Consider the following 21,874-nt stretch of genomic DNA (forward strand, 5'->3'; position numbering starts at 1 on the left):
TGCCTGCCGTTTGAGCAGTATTTGCATAGAATATTTTGACCCGATGATCTTCCGATGTTAACGGGCGAGTTGAAATATTATTTCTGGAAGGTAAGTAAACATGCAAATTATGAGGTTACAATTCTCGTTGAAGAGTTAGAATTAGGCGATTCTCTTGGTCTGAAATGGAATCCGACTTTTTCTCACGACCCACTCATTTCGATGACGACCTCAATCCCTTTACAGAGGAAGAGAAGGGGCTCCTTGGGCCATTAAATATCTTGGAATTATTATTTCAATCTCCTGGTTACATCTTAAAAAAATCAACACAATCGTCGGATCGATCTCGATTTCAGATACATGTGTTTGTTCATGGGCCACAGGTCTAGAATTTGCCAAGGCTACTGTATACGGTATACCTTGGCGAGGAGATGGTTCGAACTCATTCGACTGCTCTCCGAATTAGTATCAAATGGATGTTTTGGAAGGGAATCATTTTTAAATCTTGTCGAGGATGTGAAATTTCAAGTTTGTTAAGGTTCCTTTCAAGGTACGCCTGCTACGCCGATCTACCAATGAAAAATTCTTCAGCAGTGTATATCAAACTGTAATTCTTAAGGCGAACTTGTAAGGCAGAAATTAAAGAAGAAAAAGAGCTTATTCATATGACACCTCTCAACAAAATAGATATCATGAATCCGAATGGCCCTTGCGAATTACGACGAGACCGTTGATGTCGCCCAAGGATGCCATGACATCATAGTAAAAAGGCAGAGGCCAAGACGTCCTCAACAGGACCTTGGTAGTGGGTCGGTTCCGATCGTCGAGATTCATGACATTATACCCAGATGTTCTTACCAAATGGAAGTGCCAAGTCACTTGGCATAGGCATTGGCAAGAAGCGATCATTACGTTGCTGGCTGCCTTGCTCCGTAAATCTCATTTTTCTTCAAACCCACCTCTCACTTCGCAACCCAAGTCGCCACATTCCCATTCACTTCGCAAAGCATACCAGAAAGCAAGCATAAAGCATGGACCAGACCTACAAGCCCACTCCATCGGCGCCTGTTGTACGTCTCATGGTCCTCGAGACCGACGAACCTCATCCAGACACATATTCGGCGCGAGGATCTTTTGGCCGAATCGTCCACGAACACTTCTCCAGAGCTGGCGGTGCTCATCATCCACCTCTGGGCGTGGAGACGGACCAAGTCTTTGTCGTGTCCGAATCCGGCGGTCGGATTCCAACTGTAAAGGAATTTGATCGTTTTGACGGGCTGCTGATCACGGGCAGCGTTTACGACGCGCACGGGAACAATCAATGGATCCTCGATCTCCTAGAGCTTCTCAAAAGTCTCTGGATCCAGCGCCCTGATTTCCACTTCCTGGGAGTCTGCTTCGGTCATCAGCTTCTGGCTCGCCTCCTTGGCGGCTCCATCGGGCCCGCGCCTTCGCAAGACTGGGAACTAGGTCACTGCCGAATCAACCTCACGCCTGTTGGGCAACGGCTGTTCCGCACACGCGAAAAGCATATACATTTGCACCAGATGCACCAGGACCAAGTGGTCCTGTCACCTACTGCTGCATCTGCGGGACCCACTATGATGTCCCCGGAGACGGAAATCGCTTGCTGGGGACGCACTGAGCATACACCTATTCAAGGCCTATATATCGCAAATCGGCTGTTCACCACGCAGGCACACTTGGCTTTTGACGAGGATATGGTAAAAAGACAGATCCAGATCCGGGTCGATGGTGGTGGGATCAAAGACTTCGAACATGCGAATCGCGCAGGCGAGACAGCGCATCTGGAGCATGATGGCGTGGAGGTTGCCAAGGCTATTTTGAGGCTGTTCGTATATGACGACGATGACATGGGATTTGAACGATCATAAATGGGAGACAGTGACTGTACTAATCTGTGATACCCTATTCGAAGTACCGGCTTTACTACCAGTATTCACCGCCAAAAATTATGAGTAAACATTGAGAGCCAGCCCCGTTTTGCGCATATTTAGCACTTACCGAGTACTAGTAGTAGTAATAAATGGCGAGTGCTCAGTGAACGCCACTTTCTTCTCTATATTTGGTAATTTAAATTAATGCGCTTACTGTAAGCCCTGGATATCTCTAGCACATCCTTTCTCTGCGTCCAGAGGGCTCTCGTCTTCACCTTTTCTCATCCCAAGAAATCCTATTATTTCACACGCACCTGGGCGGAAAGACTTGATATTGAAACCTTGGAATTCCCACATTATATTTCCCGAACGGAAATGGTGTTTACATAGTATATGAAAGAAAACCAACTCCGAGTCCCCCCAGGCGCGTCCCAGTTGTGTCCGACAGATCTTCCAGTCAAGCCCAAACAGAAACTAGCAGACACTCCCATGAAGCCAATCACTTCGACTTAATTGGACGAGCTCAAAGATGAGCTGGAATAGCGCCTACGATGCTTGTGACATCCGTGACGCTTTTTGTGATGTTTGTGCTTTTTATCCCTTTTGCTCTGGTCTTTCCTATCACGGATAAAGAAACATATTAGCTGTCGGTGACCTCAGGATAAAACAGAAGCAAACTGGATGGACCCTTGACTTACACTTGATGTGTTGCCGCATTCATGCCAATTGCACCCAGAACTGCCCCAGCTGTACTTCCTAGGAATCCTCCTCCTACTTTATGGCCGGCATAGCCACCAGCAGCACCGCCGACGACAGTCGAACCAAGACCTTTCTCGTTTTGCGGACCAGCAGGGCCGATAGGGTTTCTATACTGGTCTAGAGGCGCAGTCCCGTAATATGAGGCATTCTCACCTACCGGTGCGTACGGCTGTTGCATAGGATATAGAAAATTCCCTGGATTGCTTGGAGGTGTGCCATATCCTGGCCCAGCAGCAAATTGGTTTTGTGGTACTCGTTGCTCGTTGGATAGAACAGGATATTCTTGCTGGCTATTCCCGGCCGGATTTGGTCCATAACCTGGCTGTTGCTGGTTTTGAATTTCAGTCGCACGTCCAGGATCTCAGGACAAAAAGGCAAGGGTCCCAAACTCTCTTGACCGGAGTTCTTACCTTTGATGGGTAGAGGCCTTGGGGTGTTCTAGCACCTAGTGCTTGTTGAGGGTTATAAAATTCTGGAACGTGTTGAGTGTTAAATGCGGCCCCATTCGGTAGAGTAGAGTCGAGGTTTTGTGCCATTATGGATCGATTGGAATACAGGCAATTTGATAGTTAATAAATGAGTTCTATGAAGACAGGAACATTCCGTATCGTGGGAAGGGAAATAAATAGGCCCAAGAATGGTCCAAAGGCGAGCTATGACGCATTCTCACAACCTTTGCTCAGCCAGGGGTCCATGGGGCGATTGGGGCGATTTTTGGATTGCATGGCCTCTTGTAGACCTAGCCACCATCTGAGCCTCCTACCCCTGGTCAGCTCCTAGTTATCCCAAGGCCCTTCATTGGTAGAACTTCTAGATTACCATATTTGGTCTAGTGTATGCGCATCCCGGTGTCACTTTTTTTAGTACACAGAAATGCATCAAGGCGCTAGTCTAAAGTTAATAAGACAGAGTCGATCCTTACGCCTACTCTGGCTCCCCGCCTTGCCGAACGTGTGTGGGTTAAGAACGGACGCCATACACCATTATCTTTGGTTTTGTCCGTCTGACATTCAGATATTGGCGTTTAGCTCGGTGGCTCCGTACTTTTCAACTTTTCACAGCAATCAACAACTGATCCACATTGCTGGGCATGATACTATGATAGTTTTCATGTACTGATTCTCGGGACGAAGAAATGATTATGTTGAACTTGTAGCCTTGAAATTATCAAAGCCCAGTTGGTAAAATTACTAATATAATATTAAACAAAGCTTGCGTTTACTGCCCTTGCTTCCTTCAAGTTATAGAGCGTCCAACATAGGACTGCCCAGGTGCTCGTGTGGAGACCGATATGAGTCTCCATAGCACTGTGGGATGGCATGCTTATTTGGTCGAACTGATTGGGAATTATGAAACAGGTAAATAGGTCAACCGTGCATCAATTCACGAAGTCTCGCAAGGGACAACGGTTTGACCAAAAAGTCATTGACGCCTGCCTTGAATGCTGCCTCGCGTGTCTCATTAGAGGCAACAGCCGTCACAGCCATGATGCAGGCTGAATTGAATCCGTTGCTCTTTTCGTATTCCCGTATCTTCCTTGTAGCAACCAATCCGTCCATCACGGGCATAGATATATCTGTCATTGTCAATAGACCAACCTAAATGGCAGAGGAGTTTCAAAATAGATCCAAGCTTACCCATCAAAACGAAGGCATATCGTTGATTAGAGTTCATATACTTCTCAAGAGCTATGAGACCATTCGAAGCTGTGTCGTAGTGGAAGCCAATTTTGCGTATGAATGTAGACATAATCTAAGGAACAAAAATAAGCTTGGGGAGTTCAAACAGCAGCATGGGGTGGATGCTATTGCGCAAAAATTTTGATGCTGCATACTTACCTTGAGATTGATGTCGTTATCATCCACAACCAGTACACGTATGCTTTCTTGTGAACACTCTATGGGAGGGGCAAAAGACTTAAGGGTATCGAGAGGAGGAGATTGGGTAGAGTTGTTCCCGGTTATGGAACAGTCAACTATTTCCATAGAAATTTGGTCTACCGTTGGAGTTAAGATTTCCGGTTGATTTTTTAACAAGGCGGAAATGGGAGCCAGATCTGTCCGGTCCAAGTGCATCGGTGCCTTGAAAATTTTGAGAAATCTTTCAGCGGCGTCACAGAGACTCCGAGGTCCGAACCTTTGATAAAGAGTCAGCTTGCAGTACCATCACTGAAGAAAAGAAATGCGTATAACTCACGGTGGTGACACGCGGATGATATTTGCAGGCAGATTATCAGTCAGCAGCGATGTCTTATCGCCGAGGACAATAAAGAAATCTTGATCGTGCTTAGACTCAGTTGTATGTAGTAAGCCTTCGATTAAAATGTGGCTTAAGTCTGCTTCCTCGATGATCGCGACATTGTCATGCATTCTGTCGGAAAACTTCCGTGGTGACAGTTGCCAGCCCAGTTGAGTCGTGAACACGTCCATGAGCGCGTTGCGAATAGATAAGTTACGTTTTGCATTAACGCTTAAAATCCCCGTTGGCACTTCATCCACCTCTGGATGAAGCTGTAATCCAAGAATAGATGCCTTGATCAATGGTGCTGGAACGGGAGTCTCTGTGGTTGATGAACGAGGATCCGCTATTTCGACGGATTGAGCAATCTTAACGGGTATAAGAATGTCGACTTGTGTGCCTGCACCCATTTCGCTTTTGACTTCGATATTGCCTCCAAGGGACATGGCCAATCTGCGTGCGATGCTGAGGCCAAGCCCAATACCAGGCGATAGTGGGTCCTCCTGAGCAAACGGAGAAAAAAAGCATGTCCTTGAGAAAGTCGCGTGAGATTCCGCAGCCGGTATCTCTGACACATACATTGGCAAAAGAAGAGCCTATGTGACTTTCTTGCCTCACTTTCGATAGTGTCACCTCAATGAGGCCTCTTTTCGTCCATTTCATTGCGTTACCAATGATATTCATCAGTATTCTTTTCCACGCACCGGCAGCGGATCGCACCACCCAGGAATCGAGTTGTTCAATTCGTATTATGACCGAAGTTTGATCACTTTGACTAGGACATCGGTAATGAGCGTCTGCGCTAGACCCAGAGGAAGAAAGAACAACAGGGATATTGGTGTCATATTGCGATTGCTGGCTAGCGCAAAGAACGGTCGCTACTTCTTCGACTAGTACGCCAAGGTCAAAGTCGGAGTGTCGATTTTTCATAGCTCTGGGATCACCCGAACCTTTAGTCGCCAAGTCGTTTATCTTGCAATACTCAAGCCTAAAAATAATAATATTAGAAAGAGCCATCGCGATATTAATAAGGAAAGCTCACAGGTGATCAATCGTGTCCAACAAGGTAAGGCCTGATATTTCTATCATCTTTATCATATCATGCTGAGAGGGCTGGAGCGGCAAAGATTGCACCAATTCTGTGGTTCCAAGTATACCGTGAAGCGGAGAGCGTAATTCGTGGCTGATAGATGATACGAAATCAAATTTTGACTTCTCAGTTGCGTCCCAGTGCACCCGTGAAACCTCGGAGATAATGGAATCACCAAAAACTTTGAAGTAATGCAGTTCTTCGATGCCCAATGGGCGGCGATGGTCATTCGTCCAGACTAGCGTTCCAGCTAACCAACGTGATTTATTCCAGTCCCACAGTGGCATAAAAAGTACTGATTTCGCATCTGGTAGATTATGTGCAAGCAGGCGAGAAACTTTGTCTTGCAGAGTGTCGGTCCCATCTTTCAAGTCGAATATGTAGCCATTTGGGAAACTTTTCATCAAATCTTGAAGAAGTTCTTCCGGTAGAGCGAGCTGAGGTTCTGGGCAAAGTTTATCAATGGGTGGAATGCCTGTATCATGGTTCAAGGGCCGACAGAGGTTTTCCGAACTATCGGGCGGATGTTCGGTAGATCGGTTGCCTTCAAGACATTGCCAGGGGTCGTTCAGAGAATCCGAATGCCTGGAGGTCGATTGAAGGCTTTGGTTCGCAGCATTATCGGAGAGGTCACTACATCATATTAGTGGATGTTTAAGTAGAGGAAAAGGTAGAAAACTAACAATTGCGAGTCACTTTGACGAGCATCAAGAAATACTACGCCGTCCAGATCCATCGCTGATTTGAGGAGGTTAGTGGCGCGAGAGAAGATCGCAGCCAAATGTTCAGTGATGGATACGTCGTCCATCGATGTATCAGGACAATCCTCGTCAAGTGCTAACAGCTCTGTTGATTCTGGAGATCCCGGAGCAAGCGAGGATGGTTGAGTAGTAGGCTGTGTCATCCTCGAGTCTTTTGCATCTGAGAAAAGGGAAAAAGCCCCATCTTCTTGCGTCATTGAAGATCCTTGATCCAAGACCGATTCATCACCGCCGGATTTATTTGTTGGAAGAAATGCATTTTCCTGATCTGTGTGAATGCCGCTATCTGAGGGGTTCATATTTCGAAAGCTCAGTTCTTCTCGTGTCTCTCGAAGTCGATTGAAAATATTAACGCGGTCAGATTTCGTGCTCCCTTTGACGAAACTGGTTAAGCCTTTTACCAAACTTTCTCCCCGTTGGTTATAATGAACAACCCGAACATTCTCAAGATGCTGGGATATGGCATCTGCAATCTCCTGTAGAGCGGCAACTTCCTCATCTCCGAACTCTCTTCGTGTCTTATTGTCCACGACACAATATGAGCCTAGCACATAACCGGATGGGCTGTACAAGGGCACTTCCGCGTAGAAACGGAAGTATGGCCAGTTTTGGACGTATGGACGATCTTTATAGAAATCTTCTGAGGTAAAATCACGGATTATATTGCGGGTCCGATTTGCGGTGATGTTTTCCGTGTCCATTATCTTCGATGTATCCTGTCCTGTGAAAAGACGAATGGCGTGAGGGCAAACACCCCATTCCAAATCCAGGGTCCGGACGCCGAGGAATATTCCGTCATGAGGAAGGTGGGTGTCTTCATTTCGTAAAGAGACCGAGGCGGTTGCTTCGGCGATGAGATGTTGCTGTTGGCCATCAATTATTGAAACAAAAGAACGGTTACATCCAAAACGATGGACTCCGAGTTGCGTGAGCGCAGTCAATGTAGGATCAGGAGAAATACGGGGACTGTCCGCCGATTGGGAATCCTGTTCGAATGTACAGTAGTATCTAGACAGTGGGAAATTTCAAAATCAGCATGCGCCATCGGCGAGGTTGGAGAAAGGAAAGCCTACCTTGAGAGATCGCGAATTCTATCCTCTTCCGTGTCACACCTGATTTCACGGGGACAGATCGACCTAGAGTCTATTGTCATTGTAGTTTGGTGGCTTAGGATGTACTAGACATCGCGTGTTGAGATTGACAAGAATGGCAGGTTTGACTCCGTGAGGCGGGGGGTGCCGTTGTCAGATCAGATCCGATAACCGGTTTTCCTTATCGCCCCTCGGGACGGAGGGCCCACTTAATTCACCGCTTTTGCCCTCGGCAGACAACGGCCAGCCGTTGAATATGGTCGACATGATTGGAGGTCGTGGTGGAGACACTTTGATGCGTCCACATACCGGAATTATGTCTTCATAAACACTCCCATATTGAGTCAGCACCTAATCGATGTTGTTGAGTTTCCACGAAAAAAGCAGAAAATTCTCCAAAAAAAAACAAAAAAAATAAAACATACAACAGCAGGGATTCGCATGTGGTCACCCACCATACCTAACCTGCCGGCGTGTGGCTTAAGTACGACTGAGCGGACGGGAAGCCCTGTTCTCCACACCCTATGGTCGTATGTACTGGAGTACTGGATAGAGCTGGAAAGGGGAACGTATGCCTGGATTAGTTCTCAATTTACTATACTTCCTCTAGCTTTATGTTCGCTTTATGAATAAAATCCGATCCTTAGAGCCTAGCTGACCCAGACAATGCCCTTGAAATAGCCGCCATCGTATCGGGAACGATTGATAGGATTACAGATAAAAAACATCGGAACATTAAGGCAAGCCCAGTCCCAATTGCCTTGGTCTGTGACGAATTTCACGGCCATTCCCTTGGGATCGCGGATTGCTTCTGCGGAACCACGCTCAAAGGTCGTTGTAGAGAATCGGGCAGTACAGGGGTTTTCTTCCCTACTCCGAGGAGCATGTCAATATCACATATATCTGAGATGTCGTGTGTTATCTACAACATTTACCGTCTTTCGTTAGAATTTTGGATATTGCATGGTTGGTGGGAGTAAGAATATACCTCAAAGACTCCATGTGCGCCTGCGCCCTTTGCATGAACAGCTCGTTCTGGGATTTTTTCTTTGTCGAAAGATGATAGTGTGTCGATGAGTCGGTAGTCGGTAGTCGGTGTATGGGGGATGCTTCTTCTCCGTCTGCGACCCCTCTCGCTGCATGAAGGGGCAAGGTTTGAAACCGGTAGAAATTTTAGGATCCATAGCCATGCGGTTCCAGAGCTAGATTTCAAAGAAATAACATTGCGTTCATAGAATGTCTCAGATAATAGACTGGGTAGTTTATACTACTAGTATTGTTTAGCTTTAGATCCTCGTGCAGGGGTGCTAGAGATACTAGTATATATCTGTCTGAGTTCAAGTCCACGGCGGACTTATTTGCAAGCTTACTCCGAACTGGTTACCTCAATTTTCATTCCACATCCCGTGAGCAATTGTATTCACTGAGGAGAGCGAAACAGTGACTCCAACTAGCAACAAGAAAAACTTTCTAGGCCTCCCAAGAACCGCACATTATTTATACTATTTTGATATTGCTCCTTATGACGAGCTCCCATACGTTAAGATCTACCTTCCAATGCAGAACTACTAGAAGGATGATCTTGACTTAGCACGCACGCTTATCGATTGGATGGAGATTCAAGGGAGGGGCACCTATGTTGAGAATTATCTGCGTGTGTATTTTGTCTTGTAATAAGCATCTTCACCCGGGCAAAGCTTCCCGGACTTTCCAGCGGCTTTTATTGTTGGTTTGGTCCAGTCTTAGTCGTCCACTGAAAAGTATGAATATCCTTGACCTAAGCTACTGCTCGTGATGACTGCAGGTCCGTCCTTTTGTCGCTTTGACGGACAGGGATTATCACCAGATTATTGTCCCCGGAATCAACCGCTGTGGATCGGCTCGAGGGATCAATACCCTGCGAGTCACTGCAGTCCAGAGACTCATCGCTTCTGTTATCGCCGGGTGGTTAGGGAGACTTGTTTTCGATTTCGTGGTATCTGCAGGTTCCCAATAACGATAGTTCTGCGGGTCGACGGCAAAGTAAGGTTTATGAAGCTGGAGAGGAAGCTGGTGAATCTTTGAGAAATGCGGGTTGACCTGGGGAGTGCCCAATAGGTGGATGGCTCGCCGTATCGCGTATATTGGATCTCCATGCCAAGTCCTATATCTGCTGAAGCCCCCGTAGTAACTACTCCCGGTATCCTCTTCTCGTCCTCATAGATCAAGATTTCGCTGAAGCACCTCGAACCTTATCCGGAGATGTTCACGGAGGGCGTTGAGATGATTTGTGATGGTCGATGTATATAACCCGGAAGCTCGTGTTTTGTTGTCCATCATGCCAGTGGCAGCAACCGATTGGAATAATGAATGGACTCAGGATCGATTGGCCTTGCCATGTGCCAGTGGTTTCCAGGACTGGCTTGGATCTCTCGCCAAATTCTAATTCTTTCCCTCATTTCTCCTCATTACTCCAGGCCGTGGCTTCTGAGCATATCTTAATAGTACGATCAAGGCAGATGCACCGCGGTGCATTGCTTCTCTGGATGTGGTCGAGTTCAACACTGGCGTCACTATGCGGGGCGGGCATTTTGGAGGGAAGTCGAGATCGAACAAGGCAAGGTACCTGATTTTGATATATCGGGACAGGTTTCAGGATCAAAAATGATGGTATTGATAATCTCTCGACTTGTAGAAAAGAGCAAAAGCTCGCTTGGGTTGCTTGCGAGGTGATGATGTTCAAACATTGGGATTCACTGAAAAAGGTCGATGCTTCCAAGGTTTGCAAAATGGCAGGTACTAACTAGGGTAGTATGTACTCTAAGAAGCTACGACCTGCAACTCGTAGGAGTCTTCGTGTATCGTCAATCTGGCCATGATACACCAATTATACGCTAGGCAGCACGTTTGGAGTAAAATAAATATACAAATGGTATTTGAGGTCGTCAAGAATAGATCAGACTTGAGTTGAAATAACAACCGATGGAAGGATGAGACGAAGAATGAAAAGGTAGTGGTTGAGAGACGGGGATAGCGATGCTATACATGCTATACACATCCCATCCTCATGGCAGGTACGCAACCCGCGGCCTGAGGCACTCATACCTCAACAATGGCCAAACACCGGAAGACCAATAGATACTTCCTGGTGACTACTAGGAAAGTGCAATAAGATGCAGCTTAAATGAGCAGCCATCCCACAAAACTTCGATGGTATCCGTTCAGAGGAGAAGAGGGTATATCTTGAAGATAATTTTAGTTCTTTGTTGTTAGTCTACAACTTACGAAAGAAACAATGAGTGTCAGCAGGTTACCCAGCATTATTCGTAGACTTCAACATAAATCGCGACTGGTATGGCGATAAATGGATGCCAGTCTATCATAAAAGATCAAGACTGCAAGTTGCCATTCGTGCTTGGAGCTCGGATGAGGGTGTGGTGCTCATTGAGGCCAGTCTTGGTGTAGCCATGGCGAATGTCCTTGACATAGAAAGTAATTGGACAGTGACTCCCTCGCTGTAGTTGTTTAATCACAGTCGGGAAATGCATGGTCGTCTTTGGCTCGTTCGCATGATCAGCGTTGGGGGTATGGCTTGTCGATAATGACTCGCTGGGATAGCCTCGGGGGACAATGGCCTATCAATATATTAGCTTGAGATTTCTAAGAGAATATGATGACATTCGTGAATGAAGAAAGCCTGTCAGAGAGAAGATTATAGTCGTCAAAGCCTCACACTTCGGGAGAAGCTTGAAGGTGTGGCATTCCGTCTAAGGATGACAAAAATAATTTCATCATATTGGCCGGGGAGAAGAGTGTAGAGAAGGGTGAAAGGGGGGATTCTTCTTACCAGTGATGGATTGTCCTTGGAGTAACCGATGGCCTTAGCTTGGGCAGCACCTATCACCAGTTCTGCCGTCAAGCCGATTCGGAGGTTGAAATCGTTGCAAACTGTACCACCTCAATCATCATAAGAAATAACCTTCCGTCGCGGGTGAATGATTTGAGGCTCTTGAGTCAGTCCTTTATCCGTCGAAGTTTCGTCGGTTTCCCCGTAGTCGAGGTACTCAGATTCCGCAGCCGTCGGCACGGGCCTGGACAGCCCCTTGGGCTGCTGCCGCGAAGATGGTTGTGCAATAGTCGCAGAGCCTTGTACAGATGGAGATTCCGCCACAGCGTTCATCGCATTCTCCTTGACTCCGACTGTTTGATGTGGTTCGTCCTCGCTCTTCTCCCGCCTCGCTTCGTAATCAGCTTCATCCTGCTGGAGCTGCCTCTCACGGAGTAGTGCGTGAATTTCGCTATGTCTAAAGATCCGGATTTGCTCATCCGTGAGAGTACGTTTCACACCATCGGGATAGTATCCCAGGTCTTCCTCTCCATCTTCATATGTGTCGTCGTCGGCAGGTTCAGCGGCGGGAGGATGTATTGTTTGAGGATGGCCTGGGAAATGTGAGGCTTGGAAAGCCTGTAAGTCTTCCTGGGTGAGACATACAAGTTAGCGGGAGAATGATCAAGAGATCGTGATAGTGCTCACAAGAGTGACAGTTGGGACTTGCATGCTGATGAGGAGTGGAGGAGGTTGAGTTGCGGCGACGCGGACGCGTGAGTCGAAAATAAAGATTACGGTACTGCAGTTTCGCCGCCCGAAAATTCAGGCGACAAGGTTCATTGCTTAACTAGTTACTAACTACAGCTTCATTTTTGGTCAAATTAGGGCTAGGTGTGTATTTTTGAGATCTCTTCCAGCTGAACTGCGAGTACGAAATTAATATAAATGCTATTGGGTATAGAGTATGAGATCACCTTCAATAGTGCGTACATAGGCCTGTATGGTTGTGCTTATCACACTTGCATGCACCCCTCTGAATACGCGCCGTGCAAAACTTCTTTCCCCTCACCCTATCGCCCGACCAAGATTGATAACTGAATCAGGGCAGGAGGCCTCTGTTGTAAACAAATCGAAGCAATCTACTCGCATCTACTAGTAGCTTTCACCTTTTTGCTCAGTTATTGCCATGGCTTTTAACTCGAGCTGCCAGCCCGTTCTTTCATGTGACGACAGCGGACTCTCGATCACAGCAAGTGTTACTGAAATACTCACATTTCTTTACGCGATCGCTATCACGGTAGTATACCGTACGACAGAGCTAGAAATTGCTAGAGAGTATATCCGCCGTTTTCACTTGAATATAGAAAGTGAAGCTCTTGAGGTTAAATTTCTATGCACAAGGTTGAAAGTCAGAGATTCCGCCTCCCCGCATGTGACGCGATAGGGGGGACAAATCATGATAGATATAAAATAGTACGGAGGTCATATTTTATCATATATTGGATTATATAGACAAGCCGCGGGTATTTCGCCATTGAATCCGATTTACGAACGTTTTCTCATTCGGCGCAGGCATCACCGAAGTTGCTCAAATGCAGCAGAACCCACCTCCTCATGCTCGTACCGGAAGCTCAAAGCTCTCAACATAATTCCCGATCTTCGCTTTCACACATGGAAAGGGGACGTCAATAGCCTGGACTTTATCCAGCTTCACAGCATTCACACGCTCGAGCTCTTTAGAATCCGGCGCATTCAAGCACCAGGCAATCGAGACGTGAAAGCAGCCAGAGAAATCACCATCATCTGTTGGCGCAGATCCTGGAGCAGGCCCTGAATCTGGACTTCGCTCTGACATAGGGTCAGCCCGAGCGTAGAGAGGCGGTTGACCAAAGCGACGCAGGGTCGCATTACATAGTCCCAGAAGACGGTTTAGATTATCGGCCTTTGGTTTTGAGACGCGGAGGACGAGGAACCAGCGCGTTTTCTCGTAGTTGGAGACCCATTTTAATGTTTCGGGGAAAACATGAAAGCTGTTATGTTGGATTGGTTGTTAGCGACGCGATTAGATGGTCGTAATGGTTCTTTCCACCGTCACTATCACTGCCCCTGCCAATGCAGGGGAGGAGGCAAGGCAGGGGGCAGGGGGATGGGAGAGGTACAACATACGGAGAAATACCAGATGAGAGCACACTCTTCGAGAATGCCTCCGTAAATGATGCGCGCTGCTCTGTGCGCAGTATCACGGGCCTCGACAAGCTGATATGAAGGGGTAACTGGGCGCCCAGATCAGAGTGGAGAAGACTGTGCACAGTCGAGGTGGAGTCATCCTCGGACACTTTTGCGTCGTTATCGCTTTGAGTCGAGGAAGAAGCAGTGGTCTTCCTGGTATTGGCGTCGGCTGCCTGAATCAAGTCGGCAAGGAGGTGAACATCCTCCTTACCCGGAACCCCTGCGACCAGAACCCAATTAGTAAAGCTTGACAATGAGCTGAGATCGAAGCGCACATTCTAGGTACAGGTGTGTAGGCCAGTTTCCCTCGACGTGGGGGATGGCGCGTTTTCGACCGGCGTGGAGGGACGGGTCGTCTTTGGTGCTGACGCGTGTGGAGGACGCGTAGAGCGAGTGGAAAGATGTGGGGAGTGGGGGTAGTGAGGTTGAACTTGTTGGGACTGGTCGGGCGACTTTCTTGCGGGGCGGGGAGGAGGATTCTGATTCTGAGTCGCTGTCGGAATATTGTACCAGGGACATGAGATAGGTTGGAGTGGTGTGCCCAGGTGGTTAATCGTGGTGAGGTGTGGTGGAAGTTGAAGTTCGAAGGTTGAGTGGGGCGGAAGAGTTCCGCTCCGCCTGCTCAGGTGGGCACCAAGAAGGTAGGTGAAGCTGAACTCCATGATACTGGTTTGGATAGTATGCCCTGAAACGAACGAAGCGAGAGAAAGGGTTGTTGGTCGCGCTGGCATGTGTTTGCGATGGCAAATCGGTGCCTAGTCTACTTCTCGTCTCCGTCACAGAATCAACGACTGGACCTTTGGCTTCGGTCATGCAAGGACATCTGTACCTCGACAAGGGCGTCAGTGCATAGTACCCATGATCAATCCTAGAGGTAGGTATAGAGGTCAACAGAGTGCTAGGTAGATCTCGTCCATTACTATATCGGAACAATACCTCTGTCCCCTGTTTTCCCAAGACATTGGTTGAAGACCTCTATCCCCGGGCCGTCATGAATGCTATCGATCCACATGGCTTGCCTCAAATTGTTCTTTACTTCGAACCACGTCCTCCCTAGACTGTCCCGGATCAGAGGGCGCAGTCTTTGCAGAAGCCAGGTCTGATCAGTGCCTCGGGACACAGACGTTGCCCCCACCATCATGGCCCAGGCGAAGAGATAGCTCTCTCCAGCGGTGCTGGGCGTAAAGGTCATGCAAGCTTGTCGGAGTTGGTTGGCTAGACGTGGGTACTCGAATTTGACACCAGGAAAACCCCAGAAGGTAGTTGTCAAGAAAGCGAGGAGTGATAACCGGAGAAGCTCGGGGAAAATGTCGTTGTCCTCAAATTCGAGCATGAGCAGCCGGGATTGAATGTATGTTATGAGATCCTCGAGAGACATCTCCCGTATCTTGTGACCGGAATCGTGGCTATCGTTGATAAGCTGTGAGAGGTCCTGGACATCCTTCAAGACAGCATAGAGCCTCCTTTCTAAAGTCCGTACCACAGAGCGCGAGCGGGAGAAGCAGGACGCGTCCGATGGCTTGAGCCGGGCAAGTTCAGATGAACTGTCGAAAGCTGAGTCGAACGACGCAGCATCTTGGTGAAAGGTTAGATTCGCGCCGGTGCAGATGCTGTGGACTAGATCAGTCCTTCCGGCGTTGGCAGGTCAGCGATTGGCCGGAGCCTGAGAAGCTGAATATAAGAGAGAACTAGCGACTTACCGGTGAAGTTTGGATTGAAGCAGAGGGTGACTTGCAAACGATTCTATGCCACCACGCAGGTCGACGATTTTCTTGAGACCCATCACGTGCATGTGGGCGGACTCTACGTCTCCAAAGGACTCGGCGATCAAGGCTAAGCCTATGACGACAATGGTTGTCGACTCGGTCAGTGCAGTGTTCGGATCAGATAGTTGCTTGTTAAGCTCGTGAATCATCCTGTAGGCGTGAAACTCCGTCTCTCTTACTCTTCTGCCCCCTCAAACTATCTAAAGAAAAAGACGTCATGTAAAGGATGGAGTGCAGGTAGGCCAAGTCGAGATGGGCCCAGTGAAACCAGTATGTCTTGGGAGTGTCAGGGCGAGAGTACCTCACGATCGGGTACATTTCATCTTTCATGTACGAAAAGTCTGGACGACAGAAGGCGTCAGGGGCAGGGCGTGCTCATGGTCGGAGGGGAGAGACGTACATGCCCATAGCAAGCTACGCGAACTACTATCGATGTCTTCAGTGAACTTGATGAAAGTGAACATGTCGGCAGCACCGGGGACCATTTCTGCATGTCTGATGCGGGCCAGAGCATCCTCGTCAGAGTCGAGCAGCTCACTTCGTGTCTGAGCTCCGTGGGACTCTTCAAAAGAACCACTGTCTCCTGCAGCATGCTGCGGCCGTTGGTTTCCCACAGCGGTAGCCGGGGAACGGCCCTTCACTCGACCAGGAAGAGCTCGTGTACGGGTATTCTTCCCCCGCATGACGTGACTCCGTATGAGCTTACGATCTCCAGCAGCCGCCTGACCATAGGCGTCGGCGGTGACAAAGACAAACCCCTTAGCCGCTCGTGGTCCTTTGAGCATCGGTCCGTTGCAATGTACCGGTACCTTTGGACGGGGACAGAATCTACCCGGGCACACCGTTGCAAGGCTGTTTGCCGGCAAGAAGTAAGTTTGCCAAGGTGCCAGTATCACTCAGATGGAAGCGAAACCACGGGTATCTGCCCAGGTGGGGCTGCAAGCGTGCTCCTGTCCGTATGGAGAATGTATATGGTGCCAAATATCGGCATAAAAATGGCGATGGGATGGGTGGCGGTATGTTCGGCTGGTTGTCGTCCGAATTAGGGAAACAATTGAAGGAGGTAAGTTGCGGAGAAATACAGAAGATCCTTGCTGTGATATTTAGTTAGCCCCGGAGATAAGAGATACGGGACTTCAACACCGGCGTACCAAGATTCAGATTGTTTCCCTTTTGTGGCCTTAGCGTAAACGCTATGCCACCACCCCGAAGGTTTCGGATCTACCTCCCTGCGAATCTAGTATGTTCCTTATGTCAGAGCTGTTCTCTAGCAAAGCTCTTTAGCTGCACTATTCGTACTCGAAACTTTTCAAGTCTTACTCTCTGGTACCGGCTATGCAAAGCCCTTCTCTTAATTATGGTGTAAAGGCTTCCTATAATATATGTCCTGGATCCAACGACTATCTACGAGGTTATGGTAGAGAATTCGAACCTCTGCTGCAGTATCTTCTCGACACTCCACTGTGGGTACTTCGCAACTTACCTTTCAGGGTATTGTAGGGATGGAGGATCTAATGGCAGATCAAACATATCTTTGTATGTGACAGTTCTGTTGCAGCCCGCGACGCAGCCACTACGCAGATCTTGGGCACCGTCGATTTTTAATAGCTTCTTACCGTTTTAGGGAAACAATCAACTGAGCTTATAAACCAGTGCCATGCTCAGTGCAAAATGCTAGTCGCAGGTAGAGTTTTTGGATTGTTTACTTAATAAGGATAGGATATTCGGTGTAAGCTAAGGCAAAACTAAGTTAGTCTAATCCAGGCATAGAAGCATGCAAGACAAAGGTCCATCTTGTTTTTCACCTTGTAAATATTGAGCAGGCGGGCGGTTTCGATCTTATACTGAAAAGTATCTCGCTAATGTAAATTCTGCAATTAGATGATGTCTTTCTAGTACGACTTAATCACTCTGTTTCGTCGTTAATTTGTTCAACTTTGACTGAGCTGTGGCAGAGCGCCAACTGTGAAAATTGTGGGCAAAGGTAAGGCCAGCTGTCTCAAGTTCTCAACCATGGGAGCCTGAACACAATAGTGTCTGCAGAGTGCAGACCTCAGCTTCTCCGTTCAATCTAGTAGTGCCTTAGAACGACGTGTTCCAATATTTCCATACCCACTTATCTAACACCGACAGCTCCATCGTATCGGTGCATTTGCGTCAAGAGCAGAGCGTCACCGTCGCGGGCGCCCCACACCAGTGGCTGTTGATGAGAACACGCCATGGCAGTGGGATTTGAGTTATTCCCCCCTAATTTTCGGTTCATAGACATGACGCAGACACTTCATGCGCTTCGAGGCTTCCGATTCCAGGCATGTGTGAGCTTGAGCTTATAAATCCGGCATTTAGTGGAACCGCTCTGTAGGAGCTCACACACTGCTGGTATAAAACGACTTGCTTCCTCTCTCAAACTGACAGTCACACATCATCAACCCCACCACAACAACACCATCCCATCCTCTTACTGCACAGGCCAGACTCCATAAGAAATCCATCGCAATGTCTAGATATAGCGCCTCCCACGCTAACCCCCAGGGTCATGGAGATGCGCGGCCCACGGCTCTTCAGGTCGTTGAGGACGAAGGCCTCATCGGCAAGGTCACCGGCAAGGTCGCCCTTGTGACGGGCGCAAACTCTGGTATCGGTGTCGAAACAGCGCGAGCTCTCCACGCCGCCGGTGCCACTCTCTATCTCACTGCCAGAGACGCCGTCAAGGCCCAGCAAGCCGTCGACAAAATCAAGAACGGACCCGGCCCCAAATCTGATGCTCCTGTCCACGGCATAGAGCTGCGGCTGGATTCCCTCGCCTCGGTGCGAGCAGCTGCCAAGGCGTTCCACGAGAAGAGCGACAAGATTAATCTGCTCATCCTCAACGCGGGCGTTATGGCCACGCCCGAAGGGAGGACCGAGGATGGCTTCGAGACACAGTTTGGCACGAACCACTTGGGCCACTTCCTCCTCTTCCAACTGTTAAAGCCCGATCTGCTCGCAGCCTCCACGCCTGAGTTCCAATCGCGGGTAGTTGTTGTGGCTTCCGCCGGCCATCGTTACGGCAAGGTCCGCTTCCACGACTTCAACTTCGAAAAGGACCCTTACGACCCCTGGGCGTCATATGGCCAATCCAAGACGGCCACTATCTACCTCGCCAACGAGATCGAAAGACGGTACGCGTCCAAGGGACTACACGCCCTCCCTGTGCACCCGGGTATTGTCGCCACCAATCTCTCTCAGTATCTCAGCCAGGAGATAGTAGAGGGGATGTTGAAGGATGAAACAAGGCACAAGACCATAAAGAGCGAACCCCAGGGAGCGGTCGCGGCTGTTTATGCTGGGCTGAGTAGGGAATGGGAAGGTCGAGGCGGCAAGTACCTCAGCAACCTCGTCGACGAGGGACCGGCGGATACTACGGGAGACTGGTTGAATAACGAGGTTGGATATGCCCCGTGGATTTATGACGAGGAGTCTGCAAGCAAGCTTTGGAAGGCATCGAACGAGCTGGTAGGCTTTGAGAGCGAGTGATAGGATCGGCCCTAGCACACTCGGTTCTTGGTCTACGTATCTGCCATGTATCCTTCCGGGCCAAACCGCGGGAACAGAGGCAATTATCAAGCATTTATCTAGTTCTACCTTTAAATTCAGTTTTGGTGTTTCGGCACCTCCTGCTTTCTCCATATGCTGTAGTCCTACATTTAACATGCTGTCTCTGCAGCACAGCAGCGGTCTATCTTTGTTGTTTACGACAAACTTGGGATATGCGTAGATGTGTTGTTTAAAGCTGTTGATGTGGCCGAAAAGCAATATGCTTGCATATTTCAAGTCAAAGGTTTGGCCAATGTTATAGACTAAACATCTGCAATTAAAGACCGATCCTGTACCTCAATGACATGGCTGTCTTCCTCTGGGACGAGTTACATACAAAGATCACAATCTATAGCATCAGAAGAGCCTTAGTTACTTAATATTGGTCTGAAAAGACGGCTCGGCAGCAAACAAAGGAGCGTAATGCCCATTTGCGAGAACTTCATCACTATAATCTGTCAGATTTTCAGTCATACAGGATAGATCGAAATCAGATTCACCACTTATACACAAGATTCTTTCTTGAATCCTATTATGAAACAGACTAGTATAGTTTTGACTTACCTCTGTTTCAAGGGTCGAATCATATTAAAAATCATACACGTGACGGTTGCTCAGCTGACCTTGCTTTGCAATGGCCCCACGAAATGCCAAGATACTACTTACAAAGCAACAATATAACTCAGACTCAACGACAGTCCCCACAGAAATTCACTTCATCATACAAAGAACTTGAAACAAACTATTTCATCATCCATACTAGTACTGAAATCCATCTCAAAAAAAGCATGCACGCGAATGGTTCCCATCAGCAGAGGGTGCAGGAAATACCCGAAATTATGCTGTTAATCTTACATCAAATGGACATGGCCACCTTGCTTACGTCTCAACGAGTCTGCCATATGTGGGCGGACTTGATCCGCGGATCAAAGACCCTCCAACAAGACCTCTACTTCTTACCGAGTAGCCACGAAGGCAATGACGAGCCCCGATATCGCAATCCATTGCTTGCCGAGAAATTTCCATTCCTCAAGCAACTGGTCAATCTGAACAACGACCAAAATGCCGGCTTTTGGAATTGGAGGCCTTGGGGACACGAGTGGGAAGACATCAAACTGAGGAATTTAGATTTGTTACGATCTCCAAGCAAGCAAGAACAGTATATACGCCCTGAAGCAAGCTGGCGGCGTATGCTGACGCACCAACCGCCTCTATACACAGTTGGAAGGTTCAGCGGACGGGCTGGGAGAGCCGGCTCATTTTGGAGCCAATCAAAAGCTGCAGAACAATCAAACGGTCTCCAAATGGAAGCACTGTTTTATTGGGTTGTCAGTCCACTATTCGATGGAACTGAAGAATCCGAAATCTCGATTTATATCGGGAAGGGCTTGTCTACTGATATCAAGCAGAGGGTTGTGGGAGCTACAGATCAGCGGTGCCAGATGAGTGATGAATTGGATAGAATGGTTAGAGAATTTGACATTGTCCTAGCTTGGAGATTCCCCTGGCCGGGCTGCATGGATTCCGATTCCGATGACGAAGAAGTTGATGTGCCGCTGACCGAAGATGAGATTATTCTGGAGCAGCTTTATGGGGTTTACCAAGAGATGACTAGGACATTATACGGTCTGGAATTCGAAACTTACAATAAGGGCGAGGATCATTGCTTACCAGATTAAGTTTTCTATGTAGACAGTGCAGCCTTCTATTTGATGTCAAAGGAGTGTGAGCGAAGGTTGCGTGTAGCAGAGAGACCAAAAAGAAAGCAAGGTGTAATCAGAAGGGCGGGGGAAAGAGATCTTGCCAGATTGTTAAGATCAACCCTTTGCTCGGTTTCTTTGCATAAAAGATTCTATTTAATTCCAAGGAAAATACGGTATTATAACAATGGCCCACCAATTGATACAATGGAATACAATACATTCTGACCAGGAATTAGACTAGTGTGTTTCAAAATAAGGGTTGGGAATGAAAGTCTAAGAGTGTAGAGGTAAATCCGATTTCGAATATTACTGTAACGCTGTCTGGGTTAACTCTGCTTATGAGCCTTCTTTGTCTAGGGCTCTGTAGGTTTTCTGCTTACCTATAAATTACTAGTATAGTATTAATACTGTATATCCCGCTATATATACCCTGTCTCAGGTTATAATATACAGCCCTAGCGTTACAGGATCGCTTTCTTTTGCCTACCATCAAATACTGTTGTACTTAATTATCGTTATCATCAATCTTGCTGCTTTATCATTATCTAATTAATAAATATCTATAAGCAGAGCTCTGTAATACAGGCCAATAACAAAAAATACCGTATAACCTTAACCTTAGTTAATGCTATATCTTACGGCCAACCCTAGTATTATACTTTTGGTACGTACTGGGTATAAGAAGTTCCACCATGATATATATTTTTAGAAGACAAGGTCCCACTGAAACGACCAAGGAATATCCCTGCATGAAAGCCAAGCAGCACCCTTTCAAAGCTCCGAAAACGGAGTTGCCATATAGGGCGTTCAAATGGCTCATGGCATGCGGCAAGACTTGAGGCTGTGGCCTATCTTCACTTTTTCTTCTTCTTTTTTTCAATTTGATAGCAATTTTTCCTGTCGATTCACCTTCTGGCGACTTGGAGGTGACGCCCTAACTTTTGGGCGGTAACTGCTTCGAAGGGCAGTGTTGTGG

The 21,874-nt window shown here is 47.7% G+C and overlaps 8 protein-coding genes across 8 annotated transcripts; 3 read left to right on the forward strand and 5 right to left on the reverse strand.

Annotated features, from left to right (window-relative positions):
- Positions 1–1,010: 1,010 nt before the first annotated feature.
- Positions 1,011–1,874, forward strand: N7481_000320 (uncharacterized protein; the record flags this gene model as incomplete). Its single annotated transcript, XM_057259539.1, has 1 exon — positions 1,011–1,874. One exon carries the CDS (start codon positions 1,011–1,013, stop codon positions 1,872–1,874), a length of 864 nt encoding a protein of 287 aa, XP_057127371.1.
- A 697-nt stretch (positions 1,875–2,571) lies between these two features.
- N7481_000321 (uncharacterized protein) lies at positions 2,572–2,814 on the reverse strand (the record flags this gene model as incomplete). Its single annotated transcript, XM_057259540.1, has 1 exon — positions 2,572–2,814. The coding sequence occupies one exon, from the start codon at positions 2,812–2,814 to the stop codon at positions 2,572–2,574; it is 243 nt and encodes an 80-aa protein (XP_057127372.1).
- Positions 2,815–4,003: 1,189 nt separating this feature from the next.
- N7481_000322 (uncharacterized protein) lies at positions 4,004–8,083 on the reverse strand (the record flags this gene model as incomplete). Its single annotated transcript, XM_057259541.1, has 9 exons — positions 4,004–4,212; positions 4,274–4,388; positions 4,475–4,772; positions 4,833–5,377; positions 5,454–5,862; positions 5,917–6,597; positions 6,648–7,733; positions 7,799–7,861; positions 7,989–8,083. The coding sequence occupies 9 exons, from the start codon at positions 8,081–8,083 to the stop codon at positions 4,004–4,006; spliced, it is 3,501 nt and encodes a 1,166-aa protein (XP_057127373.1).
- Positions 8,084–11,753: 3,670 nt separating this feature from the next.
- Positions 11,754–12,353, reverse strand: N7481_000323 (DUF3807 domain-containing protein; the record flags this gene model as incomplete). Its single annotated transcript, XM_057259542.1, has 2 exons — positions 11,754–12,272; positions 12,330–12,353. 2 exons carry the CDS (start codon positions 12,351–12,353, stop codon positions 11,754–11,756), a joined length of 543 nt encoding a protein of 180 aa, XP_057127374.1.
- Positions 12,354–13,236: 883 nt separating this feature from the next.
- On the reverse strand, positions 13,237–14,372 carry N7481_000324 (HVSL domain-containing protein; the record flags this gene model as incomplete). The annotated part of the gene is made up of 3 exons (XM_057259543.1): positions 13,237–13,654; positions 13,791–14,073; positions 14,129–14,372. 3 exons carry the CDS (start codon positions 14,370–14,372, stop codon positions 13,237–13,239), a joined length of 945 nt encoding a protein of 314 aa, XP_057127375.1.
- Positions 14,373–14,772: 400 nt separating this feature from the next.
- On the reverse strand, positions 14,773–16,404 carry N7481_000325 (uncharacterized protein; the record flags this gene model as incomplete). Its single annotated transcript, XM_057259544.1, has 4 exons — positions 14,773–15,463; positions 15,554–15,769; positions 15,834–15,960; positions 16,020–16,404. 4 exons carry the CDS (start codon positions 16,402–16,404, stop codon positions 14,773–14,775), a joined length of 1,419 nt encoding a protein of 472 aa, XP_057127376.1.
- A 1,711-nt stretch (positions 16,405–18,115) lies between these two features.
- N7481_000326 (oxidoreductase) lies at positions 18,116–19,135 on the forward strand (the record flags this gene model as incomplete). The annotated part of the gene is made up of 1 exon (XM_057259545.1): positions 18,116–19,135. One exon carries the CDS (start codon positions 18,116–18,118, stop codon positions 19,133–19,135), a length of 1,020 nt encoding a protein of 339 aa, XP_057127377.1.
- Positions 19,136–20,055: 920 nt separating this feature from the next.
- N7481_000327 (uncharacterized protein) lies at positions 20,056–20,874 on the forward strand (the record flags this gene model as incomplete). The annotated part of the gene is made up of 1 exon (XM_057259546.1): positions 20,056–20,874. One exon carries the CDS (start codon positions 20,056–20,058, stop codon positions 20,872–20,874), a length of 819 nt encoding a protein of 272 aa, XP_057127378.1.
- Between the last annotated feature and the right edge of the window lie 1,000 nt (positions 20,875–21,874).

This window comes from Penicillium waksmanii, assembly GCF_028829765.1.
Source record: "Penicillium waksmanii strain IBT 27052 chromosome Unknown utg000001l:1.0-4852451.0:1.0-4856178.0, whole genome shotgun sequence".
Lineage (NCBI taxonomy): Eukaryota > Fungi > Ascomycota > Eurotiomycetes > Eurotiales > Aspergillaceae > Penicillium > Penicillium waksmanii.